General features: G+C 40.5%; 2 protein-coding genes across 5 annotated transcripts in view; both read right to left on the bottom strand.

Moving 5' to 3' along the window:
• The window catches only part of LOC129853509 (sorbin and SH3 domain-containing protein 1), an 82025-nt gene extending 76419 nt beyond the window's left edge, over positions 1-5606 (bottom strand). For 2 of the 4 annotated variants that reach the window (XM_055919638.1, XM_055919646.1), the window contains exon 1: positions 5471-5604. The gene's annotated coding sequence lies outside the window, so the exon portion shown is untranslated. Of the gene's footprint in view, positions 1-5470 lie in introns of all 4 variants that reach the window. The other 2 variants (XM_055919663.1, XM_055919654.1) reach the window with 2 other exon arrangements.
• Positions 5607-8995: 3389 nt separating this feature from the next.
• The window catches only part of LOC129853504 (phosphoinositide 3-kinase adapter protein 1-like), a 31937-nt gene continuing 28788 nt past the window's right edge, over positions 8996-12144 (bottom strand). The window contains exon 17 of the mRNA XM_055919626.1: positions 8996-9187. Coding sequence (XP_055775601.1) covers positions 9073-9187 — 115 coding nt within the window. The 3' untranslated portion in view covers positions 8996-9072. The remainder of the gene's footprint in view (positions 9188-12144) is intronic.

Here is a 12144-nt window from a genome sequence, read left to right as displayed (position 1 = left end):
CCAGTCACTCAAGTTATAGACTGTATTCTCTGCTATCACACGGCAAGCGGTACCGGAGTGCCAAGTCTAGGACCAAAAGGCTCCTCGACAGCTTCTACCCCCAAGCCATTAGATTGCTAAACAATTCATAAAAATAGCCACCAGACAATCTACATTGACCCCCCCCCCCTCTCTTGTACACTGCTGCTACTCGCTGTTTGTTTGTTACCTATGCATAGTCACTTCGCCCCTACCTACATGTACAGATTACCTCAACTAGCCTGTACCCCTGCAAACTGACTCGGTACCAGTGCCCCCTGTATATAGCCTCGTAATTGTTATTCTTATTGTATTACTTTGTATTATTACTTTTTATTTTAGCCTACTTGGTAAATATTTTCTTCTTCTTGAACTGCACTGTTGGTTAAGGGCTTGTAAAGTAAGCATTTCATGGTAAAGTGTACCCTTGTTGTATTCGGCGCATGTGGCAAACAAAGTTTGATTTGATTTAAGATTTCAACTCAGGCTGTTGCTGAGTGAGTGAGATGTGGGGAGCGCAGGAGGGGTGTGTGTGTTGAGAGAGAAGCATGCAGCTCAGTCCGCTATTGGCTGATTCATGTTAGTGAGCCGTGACAGAGCAGCATGCACACGCTGTGGGAACTTTTTACCAGTTGTAGGTAGGCTAATTAACGTGTAATTATGCAGGATTGGACATTTGAAATGGAAGTCGTGTGCTTCTGTTATGGGGGAAAGTCCTCAATGACACTGACATTAAATGTGGAGAATGATACATTTGCATCTGTTGGCCATCAAATGTATATGCCATTGTAGGCTACAATAAATATGTTGAAATTACAATATCACTGGAGTCATTGAAAATGCATTTGTGCCACTTGTGTAGCCTACCTATAGCGGGCAAACATATTTAATAAATAGTCTATAGCCTATAGCCAGTGTATTGTTGTTTTAGCCTTGTGTTATTCTGCCATTATTAATGGCCGTGTTTAGTTATTTAAATTGCCGATCAGTTGCACGCATTAGATTGACGGTAACAGTCAGTCAGATTAGGCTACAGGCATTTTTATTTTTTGATAAACACTGGCTGTTGTTGACAAGAATATTCAGTTCATATACACATTATTAATGTTTAATTCAGTGATTGAAATTGCGACCCCATCCTCAGTAGCCTATTCCAGCAGGATATTTGAAAACACAAGCACTTCTTACCTCAAAATTGCTAAGCTATTCATGTTGAATAAATTTCTAAGTATATTTGAACTAAGCAAGCTGCTAAATCGCTCTGTTTACATCTTGCCTACATCTTGGCTAGGCTACTGTAGCCTATCTGAAATAAGATTTAGGCCTATCAGGGGCTAAAGGCTACCTGGATCTTCAGTAAAACTGTTTTCCCTTTGTCTTTATGGGGTATTGTGTGTAGATTGATGAGGATTTTTATTGATTTAATACATTTTAGAATAAGGCTGTAATGTAACAAAATGTGGAAAATGCCAAGGGTACTGAATACTTTCTGAATGCACTGTATCTAAGCAAGACATGGCAAAGTTGAATTACAACCATAAACCCAGATTTTATTCTGTAGCCTATGCCTACTGAAATGACAAGTAAATCTTGCAAATGGTCTTAACATCTGGCACATAATAACAGCACAATTGCCAGAAAATAGCCTAGCATTCGTTTTTTTGTCCAAGTGTTTCTTGCGCAGAGATTTCAAGATCCTCTGTCCAACTTTCATCACTCAAAATCTCCTGGTGGATGTATCTATAGTTATGCACATGCGCAAAAGGGATTTATTTACAATTATAAACCGGGTTTGAGCCCTGAACGCTGATTGGCTGAAAGCAGATGTATACAATAAGACCGTATACCATGGGTATGACAAAAAAATACTTTTTACTGTTCTAATTATGTTGGTAACCAGTTTATAATAGCATTAAGGCACCCCAGGGTTGACACTCTGCGTTGTGTAATGCTTAAAAACAGCCCTTAGGCTATATACCATATCCCCTCATGCCTTATTGCTTAATCATAGTAGTCAGACGAGTTAAATCAACATCTATTGAAAGAAAATGATCTGGCGAGTTTAATAAGGGCAAATTATATTTTCTCTTGCAACATATTCAAATGTGTTTATTACATCATGTAATAGTTCGCAATAATAATCATTTTGATGAAAAACGAACTTTGCTTCTAACATCGTTAGCTTATTGTATACATTTGGCAACTCTTCTCTTGATGTGGAAAAGTGGGAAAAAATGTGGGTATATTTTCAGGGCAGGTTTTGAGTGGCCATTATTATAGAAATTTTAGCTAGACCTGGCAACCCTGTTTATGTGGAAGTTTTTTTTAAAACCTTTATTTTAGAAGGCAAGTCAGTTAAGAACAAATTCTTATTTACAGTGACGGCCTACTAAAAGGCAAAAGGCCTCATGCGGGGACGGGGGCTTGGATTGAAAATAAAATTAAAATATAGGACAAAACATACATGACAACAAGAGAGACAACACTACATAAAGAGAGACCTAAGACAACAACACATGACACCACAGCATGGTAGCAACACAACATGACAACAACATGGTAGCAACACAACATGGCAGCAGTACAACATGGTAGCAGCACAAAACATGGTACAAACATTATTGGGCACAGACAACAGCACAAAGGGCAAGAAGGTAGAGACAACAATACACCACGCAAAGCAGCCACAACTGTCAGTAAGAGTGTCCATGATTGAGTCTTTGAATGGAGAGATAAAACTGTCAATTTTGAGTGTTTGTTGCAGCTTGTTCCAGGTGCTAGCTGCAGCGAACTGAAAAGACGAGCGACCCAGGGATGTGTTTGCTTTGGGGACCTTAAACAGAATGTGACCGGCAGAACGGGTGTTGTATGTGGAGGATGAGGGCTGCAGTAGATATCTCAGATAGAGGGGTGTGAGGCCTAAGAGGGTTTTATAAATAAGCATCAACCAATGGGTCTTGTGACAGGTATACATACAGAGATGACCAGTTTACAGAGGAGTATAGAGTGCAGTGATGTGTCCTATAGGGGCATTTTAAAATTTTAAATTTCACCTTTATTTAACCAGGTAGGCCAGTTGAGAACAAGTTCTCATTTACAACTGCGACCTGACCAAGATAAAGCAAAGCAGTGTGACAAAAACAACAACACAGAGTTACACACGGGATAAACAAACGTACAATCAATAACACAATACAAAAATCTGTATACAGTGTGTGCAAATGAAGTAAGGAGGTAAGGCAATAAATAGGCCAATAGTGGTGAAGTAATTACAATTGAGCAATTTACACTGGTGTGATATATGTGCAGATGAGGATGTGCAAGTAGAAATACAGGTGTGCAAAAGAGCAGAAAAACAAAAACAACTATGGGGATAAGGTAGGTAGTTGGTTGAATGGGCTATTTACAGATAGGCTACGTACAGCTGCAGCGATCGGTAAGCTGCTCTGACAGCTGATGCTTAAAGTTAGTGAGGGAGATGATAATTCTCCAACTTCAGTGATTTTTGCAATTCGTTCCAGTCATAGGCAGCAGAGAACTGGAAGGAAAGGCAGCCAAAGAAGATGTTGGCTTTGGGGATGACCAGTGAAGTATACCTGCTGGAGCGAGTGCTATGGGTGGGTGTTGCTATAGTGACCAGTGAGCTGAGATAAGGCAGAGCTTTACCTAGCAAAGACTTATAGATGACCTTATGATATCGTTTAGGACCGAGAGCGTGGCTGAAGTGCACCCGTGACCAGCTTGGAAACCAGATTGCATAGCGGAGAAGGTATAGTGGGATTCTACATGGTCGTTGATCTGTTTGTTCATTTGGCTTTCGAAGACTTGGTGGCGGATAATTTTAGGAAGAGAGGGTCCAGATTGTTTAGCCCAGCTGATTATAGGGATCCAGATTTTGCAGCTCTTTCAGAACATCAGCTGTCTGGATTTGGGTGAAGGAGAAGCGGGGGGGGGGCTTGGGCCAGTTGCTGCGGGGGGTGCAGAGCTGTTGGCCAGGGTTGGGGTAGCCAGATGGAAAGCATGGCCAGCCGTAGAGAAATGCTTATTGAAATTCTCAATTATCGTGGATTGGTGGCAAATCTAATGGCTGAATGGTAAAGAACATCTAGCCTCTCGAGAGCACCCTTACCTGCCAATCTATAAATTACATTCAGGTCACATGCACTTAATCAGGAAACCAGCCCCGAGGTCGATTTGTCAAACAACTGTCTGAACATGGAGGTAACCATTCAGTGTGTCATTACTATTGTACATTCAGTCCCTATGGATCATTCAGTTGCTTTCATGTCTATATGTGACATGAGGGTTTGTGCAGACAATCAATAACAGCATAATCCATAGCATTTGTCCAGAGGTTGTTTCTTATTTAGCTCATACAGTGGGTTGGTTATGCAGTAATCATATTTGCTTCCAACTGCAGAGCACAGTACAGAAGGTTGAGACAGCAGTATCTAATTCATTGTGTCATTTTTACACATACAGACTAATTACAGAGAGAACCAGGTAGGCATATAGTTTACAGTGGAATGCAATGTACTGGAATGGACATTGGGCACGCAAGAGATTATAATAAGAATGGGAATTTCAGAGCTCGGACTCATTTTTCCCTTCGCTCACAGCCTATTCACACTCACATTTTGAGATGAATGCTAGTTTGTAAATAGACAACCATCCATCCACCCACATGTCATTATACTGTACGGTACCTTTTGTACAGTAGCCACAAATCAAGTTAAATGCGGTTACCTATCAGTGCCGCATAATATGCATTGCATTATGCCCATACATACCACTGATGTTATTCATGTATTTACCTACATACTATGTTGCCATCTGTTGTTTCTGCTCTAATGAAAACAGGTACAATATTCTGAACCAATTAAGAGTAAACTAAGAAAGAGTTCAAGTGATGTTGTTCAATGTGCAGTAGGCCAATAGTAGACTATTGTCTTTTGTAACCAGATAAAACATGCAAAGAGCGTTCCATGACAATAATAAACGTTACATTATTTCGTTCCATGATTTGGGATACTTCATTTTACAAAGCTATAGACTAGTGTCTAGTCTAGTGCGACACAAGGATGAGCAGCGGTCGTGTGTATGGTTGCAGATATCAAATGGATGTGTCTTTACTGCAGTATAGCTTCAACACAACGACTGTACTGCCGTCTGAAGACTAAGTCCCAGGCCATGTTGGTCCCACTTGGAATACAATAAAAGCCCACCAATGTAGGTAATAGGCTAATTTTAGAATTACAATCAAACACTCGAGACATTACCGCAAGTCCCTCGGCGCACAGAATCAAACACAAATTTGTCAGGGCATTTGTTACCAAGGGGGCGAAATTATACAACATGAGCATGATGCAAATTGGCTTTTGTAGGCTATTTACAGTATCTGACGTGCAAATAAAGCATTTGAGATAGAGACAATAAAATGGAAAACGTTTACCTTTGTTGCAATCCAGTGTTGTTTATCAATATCGCTCCCACACACGGCAAAGAGGTCTGTGCTACAATGTACAGTCAGGACAGTGAGCTACACAGCACCCACCAATCACCCCGACAACGCATTGTACCTCACTCGCTCATAGGCTACATGCGTATTTCCCTCCTTGAGGACAGGCAAGGGAGGGAGGTGGTTTCAGGACTCATTGTCATATAATGGGATATCTTCAAAACTCTTACATTACAGGTTTCTTACACATTTATGATCCTTAGAATGTTGATGGGTCATTTAATTAAATACATTATTGTCAAATATGAAATTCATGTAAGATTAAATTTATGCATTTGATTAATTACAGCGTATGAGGTTTGGTGAAGTTAGTGTTTTTTTCAATTGTATTTCTGACCACTGTGCATAGTGACTCAGCAACAGGTGCAAATGTTAGAAATTAATACACCATAAGAGTAGCCTATTGGATCTGTCTTGGGCTTGTCAGTGAAGCTACATATGGTACTTGCAGTATGAAATACACTCAAATGTAAGCGAACAATAATGTGTTGTGCTGTGCAGGTTGACAATGACACTAAACATCAAAGCAACAGACAATAAACACATGATATTTCATTGTGTATATATTATAAAATATAGAAGTAAATAACTGTTTTGAAATAATGCCTAGCATGCCAAACATCACCGAACAAAACAAACATCACCAGACAAGTATCTCATGTACAGAGCGCCACCAAGTGGCTGATATTGTACCATACAGTATGTACAGTGTGCAGTGTAAAATGCTTGTCTAGGAAATTAATGTTCATGTCCATGTCTTGCAGTGCACACCAAACATTAACGCAACCAGTAGCGACCCGTCATGCTGGGCCTTTCTAGATACAAATAATAATAATAATAAAGCCGCAAACAAACATGGTCTCTTTTTTGCTTTCATGAGTAAGGCAGCTCCAAAATGCAGATGTTACAGCCTAGCTCAGTGCTTTCTGTGGTGGTGGGGCAGCCATCGGAAAATACTAAGCGTAGGGGTTGGTAATGGTCTCTAGTTGCGTCGTGATTGGCTTAGTGTTCTGTCACTCATGAGGACACTACGTCACCGCCAAATCTAAGGGTAGAGCTCGAACATTCAAGCCCCTTGGATGCTGCCATAAAGTTACATTAGAAGTGCCTATCCAAGAAGGCTCAAGGTCATTGGCCACAGATAAAAGGAAGTCAAATTAAGTTATATCTACAGCAGCTTTGATTGGACTCATCATGTTAACGTCATATTTTCAAAATCTTTGCTAGCAAGCTAGCAGTCATCATCATGAATCACGTTGACAATCTACTGGAAAATCCTTTTTAATCTTTGTCATGTGAAGATAAATAAAGAGAAAATATAGATAAAACGTACCGGTGCTCATCGGCAATTGGACGTAAACATTACGCAACAACTTGGAAATTGCAAATTCAACAATGAGTGGTTTGGAAGGAATCAGTGGCTAACTGCAAGCATTGCAGGGCAATCACTAGCCTGCTATTCAGTGGAATGGGTGTGTGGTCCAAAGTTTGGGTTTAATGGTCTCAAGCTTAAAAGGATAAACATTCAACATTGGCCATGGTGTCAATCCAGCATGACTTCTGCCGCGCTCAAAACAACTGGAAACTCAGAATTGGAAATCTGATTTCAGTGAGTTCAAGACAACTGGGAACTCTGAAAAAAAACTAGCTCCGATTGGGAAAACATGTTTTGAACGGTCATCCAAATCGGAATTGCAAGTTTGGAACCTCTTGTTAGAGCTCCGACCTGAAGATCCCTGAGGTCATCATGATTCAACCTTGTTTTTTCCCGAGTTCCCAGTTGTCTTGAAAGCACCATAAATCCAGAGAATGCCAGACTTTGATGACCAAGTTTGATGACAAAATTTGCCCACGAAGGACCGCAGCACCAGCTTCCTGTTCAAGTGAGCACAGCACAACAAGGTGAGTCCAAAAATGTATTGTATGCTGCTGCATAAATGATGTAATATGCCAGGGAGATATGTATACTGTAGCTAAGAAAGTAATACTATGTGTATGTTGTGTAATAAGCTGTTAGTAGCCCATGTTCCTCACCCTAACAATTAGGTCCCGTTTCCCCTCCTAATTTCGCCTACTGTTCTGACTTGATGGTGCACATGTAGCCTATAGCCTGTTTAAGAGAAATGTAATCATTGAATATTGTCTGCTTATATGCCCATTTTATTGAACAAATAGTTATATTGACTACTTCCATCCTACCTCGCTCATTAAGGTCTTAATCGAAATTACGGATTGCCTCTTATCCACTCGTCGTTCCCTTATGCCATAGTTTGTACATCTCAATTGTCAGTAGAAACCACATTTGTTTGCAAGTCAGCCATGCCGGCTATGTTTTTTTAAAAGGCAGTAAATGAGGCTGAAGGAACTGTTTCGCTGCCAGACAAGGCTCCGCTGATAGCCAGGTGTAGCAGTGGTAAGGTGTTGAGACTGCTGTTGAGACTCTGCTGTTGGGACAGCTTTATGTAGGCCCTAACAGTATGTGGGCACCGTTTGTCACCGTTATAGTGCAATTAATGTAGTTTTTAGTGTTGGGTTGTGGGTTACCTGGCATGCATCTAAAAAAAAGACACACCAAGATTTACATGCTAAAATTGCCACTGAACTCAACATATTTATTTTTAAACAGATTACATGAATGTTTAAACTTTGCATTTGTAAAATCAAACTTCATTGTGTGATCGGTTGTATAATACAGTAGTACGCATGCACAAGCTTGATAAACAAACACAATCTTTATTTGATCACTTTGTTGAAAACCCTTTACAATTCTAACGCATGCAGTTATTACAAGATCCATGTACAGTATCAATGGGTCTATGGTAGGGTTGGGGTCAGTTAGAATTCAAGTCAGTCAATTCTGAAAATGATTGAAATCTAAAATTCTAAACAAATAAAAACTTTTGAAATGAATAGCTTATTTTAATTTTATTGAGAAGTCATTAAAAAATGGTTTCCCTTTTTTTATTACATTTCTACAGGCCCATCTCTCAGCGGTTCACCTAAAAAGTGACGGGGTGTGCTTTGTTGTTTGAATCCAAGATTGCCCATTGAAATTGGAATTTCAGTTTACTTCCTGAATTGACTGACTTGATGATCATGTTCTATGTGCTTCTGTTCTACACACTCAAACCTTCATGTGTTCTGATGTTCATATAAATCAGCGATCATCAACTAGATTTATTGAGCAGAGGGCCGGAACATAGTTACACATCATTTATAGACTGCAAATTGACCACAAGAAGCCCAAACAGATATAATAATTGACTAAACATTCAAACCCTGCTTACATGTTTATACGATCACATACTGTATATCTCTCTATTATGCATGGGAATACTTTGGAACAGTGTTTCAAAATAAAAATCAACTGATTGCAAATTATTTGCTGGCGTTTTTACAGTCTTTTATGCCACACCCACCCACCCACCCCCCCCCCCCCCCCCCCCCAAAAAAACAGAATAAATAGTACTGCCTGATTAGACATTGATATACATTTTGGAGGGCAGACATTCAAAATGATACAGCAGAGATGTGCGTCACCGTGTTCTCCGGGGTATGGGAGGGGGAAAGGTGGTCCTCTGAGTTGGTCTTTTAGGAAGTGCTCGAGTGGGGCATGATGTGTAACGCTCCTGCAACAAACTCTCTGAAGCCCTAAAATGTATAACAGATAACAACATGGTTGTTACACTTGGCATGACAAATTAAACAGAGATTAAGCACTGCAGAGTGTATTCGTGTGAGTCACACAGTATTTTCAGTCATCTCAAATGAGTGTGTGTCTCAGGGGAATTATTAAAAGAGTCAAGGTGTTGTAGAGGTGTCATTCTGTAGAACGAAAACAGTCATAATGTCAGCCGCAGTAACTGGATATGTTCTTTTTTTTTTTTTTACATTTCAACATATATTAGACTTACATCTAGGCTAAAGACTAAAGACCCACGAGAGCAGTTTTTTGGCAATCATTAGGGTCGGGTTGGTTTTGTGGTTGGCAGTTTAAAATGCACATCAACTCGGATTACCAAAATTATTTAGTTTGAGATGCAAAATTCACAGAACTATCAACAGAAATATACCCAGACCAGTTTCATTACAAGTAAGAAGAATAAATGGCAACACTGCATATGAATACCCTCTTCATGATGCATATTTAACTCCTTATGAGAAATGCATTACAATGGAGAAATTGGGCGCTAATAACTGCTCATAGACATTCAAACTGCATTATGACTAAGGCCATTGTCTTACGTCAGATAGCACTTCAATTCCGCCTGCACTGATTTGTCTCGTATATCGCAAAGGATAATGGGATAGCTCGAAAGTAGTTCTGCTACTCCGAGTCGATATTCAGGTGATAATAAGGCATTCCACTAGACCACCATAGTCAGAGGCTGGCACTAAGATAGCATTGAATGAGCTGTATACCGCCATAAGCAAACTAGAAAACGCTCACCCAGAGGCGGCGCTCCTAGTAGGCGGGGACTTTAATACAGGGAAACTTAAATCAGTTTTACCAAATTTCTATCAGCATGTTAAATTGCAACCAGATGGAAAAGAACTCTGGACCACCTATACTCAACACACAGAGATGCATACAAAGCTCTCCCTCGCCCTCCATTTGGCAAATCTGACCATAATTCCATCCCTCTAATTCCTGCTTACAAGCAAAAACTAAAGCAGGAAGCATCAGTGACTAGATCAATAAAAAAGTGGTCAGATGAAGCCGATACTAAGCTACAGGACTGTTTTGCTAGCACAGACTGGAATATGTTCCGGGATTCCTCCAATGGCGTTGAGGAGTACACCACATCTGTCATTGGCTTCATCAGTAAGTACATCGATGACGTCCCCCCCACAGTGACCGTACGTACATACCCCAACCAGAAGCCATGGATTACAGGCAGCATCCGCACTGAGCTAAAGGCTAGAGCTGCCGCTTTCAAGGAGCGGGACTCTAACCCGGAAGATTATAACAAATTCCGCTATACACTCCGAAGAACCATCAAACAGGCAAGCGTCAATACAGGACTAAGATCGAGTCGTACTACACCGGCTCCGATGCTCGCCGGATGTGGCAGGGCCTGCAAACCATTACAGACTACTAAGGGAAGCACAGCCGAGAGCTGCCCAGTGACACGATCATACAGGACGAGCTAAACTACTTCTATGCTCGCTTCGAGGCAAATAACACTGAAACATGCATGAGAGCACCAACTGTCCCGGAAGACTGTATGATCACGCTCTCTGCAGCCAATGTGAGTAAGACCTTTAGACAGGTCAACATTCACAAGGCCACAGGGCCAGACAGATTACCAGGACATGCACTGCGAGCATGAACTGACCAACTAGCAAGTGTCTTCACTGACATTTTCAACCTCTCCCTGTCCGAGTCTGTAATACCAACATGTTTTAAGCACCATAGTGCCTGTGCCCAAGAACACTAAGGTAACCTGCCTAAATGACGACCGACCCGTAGCACTCACGTCTGTAGCCATGAAGTGCTTTGAAAGGCTGGTCATGGCTCACATCAACACCATCACCATCAGTATGAATCTGATTAAGAGAATGCCAAGAGTGTGCAAATCTGTCATCAAGGCAAAGGGTGGCTACTTTGAAGAATTTCAAATATAAAATATATTTTGATTTGTTTAACACTTTTTTGTGTTACTACATGATTCCATATGTGTTATTTCATAGTTTGATGTCTTCACTATTATTCTACAATGTAGAAAATTGTAGAAATAAAGAAAAACCCTGGAATAAGTAGGTGTGTCCAAATTTCTGACTGGTACTGTATAGTCCATTTGTTTGTGCTGTTGGTCTTGGCTAGCTTAATGTTCTGGTCGGCTAGCTAGCGCTCACTCACTCACGTGGTTGCTAGCACCGTCAAGGTGTCATGAAAAGGGGCATGAGGGAAGCCCTACAATATTACGTTTTACTAAGTAGTGAGAACGCTCAGGAGCAGGTAATGCTGAAAAGTAATCTTAAATCATGTACTTTATTAAATGTTGTTTTGTAATGGACTAAAACAAACAGACAAAAATACAATTGCATTTGAAAAAGGACAACTTTTTGCTGTGAGACAATGTGGTATCCTAGGTAAACACAGGTTTTTTTTCCCCCACAGACAGGCGGGACCACGACATTCTATCTAATACCGACTGGGACTATCATCTGTCTAACATTCAAAAATATTGCCTAGGCGACGTCATCTGCTGAAGCCAATTTCTGCCGCAAAACTGTCTGAATTAATCTGGCTAAAACAATAAATGTCAATAATATTGATGCTTTTTTTGGTGAGGAAGTCTTGAAGTCGCCCCTAGCTAAGGGTTATTTTGCTTAAATTAGCAATATTTCTGAAGTTTGACTATGGCATGAAAGCTAACATAAATTTGTCCTTTAACATTAGCTTGCTAATGCGTAAACGGAGCCAGTCAATTAAATCATCTTTGACAGAAAGGATGCTGCTAACCAACCAGCTTCCTACTTAGCGCTGCACAGACAATGTTGAATATTCCAACAAAAGATAGCTAGCAAGCTACTATTGTAGCTAGTTATGCCAAAGCTTACACATTATGAGTTTTTATGAAGTAGTTGTTCTTCTGCCACGA

The sequence above is a fragment of the Salvelinus fontinalis genome, chromosome 1, assembly GCF_029448725.1.
Source record: "Salvelinus fontinalis isolate EN_2023a chromosome 1, ASM2944872v1, whole genome shotgun sequence".
NCBI lineage: Eukaryota > Metazoa > Chordata > Actinopteri > Salmoniformes > Salmonidae > Salvelinus > Salvelinus fontinalis.
The sequence above is the reverse complement of the archived record's forward strand: the minus strand, read 5'-3'. Positions and strand labels throughout refer to the sequence as shown.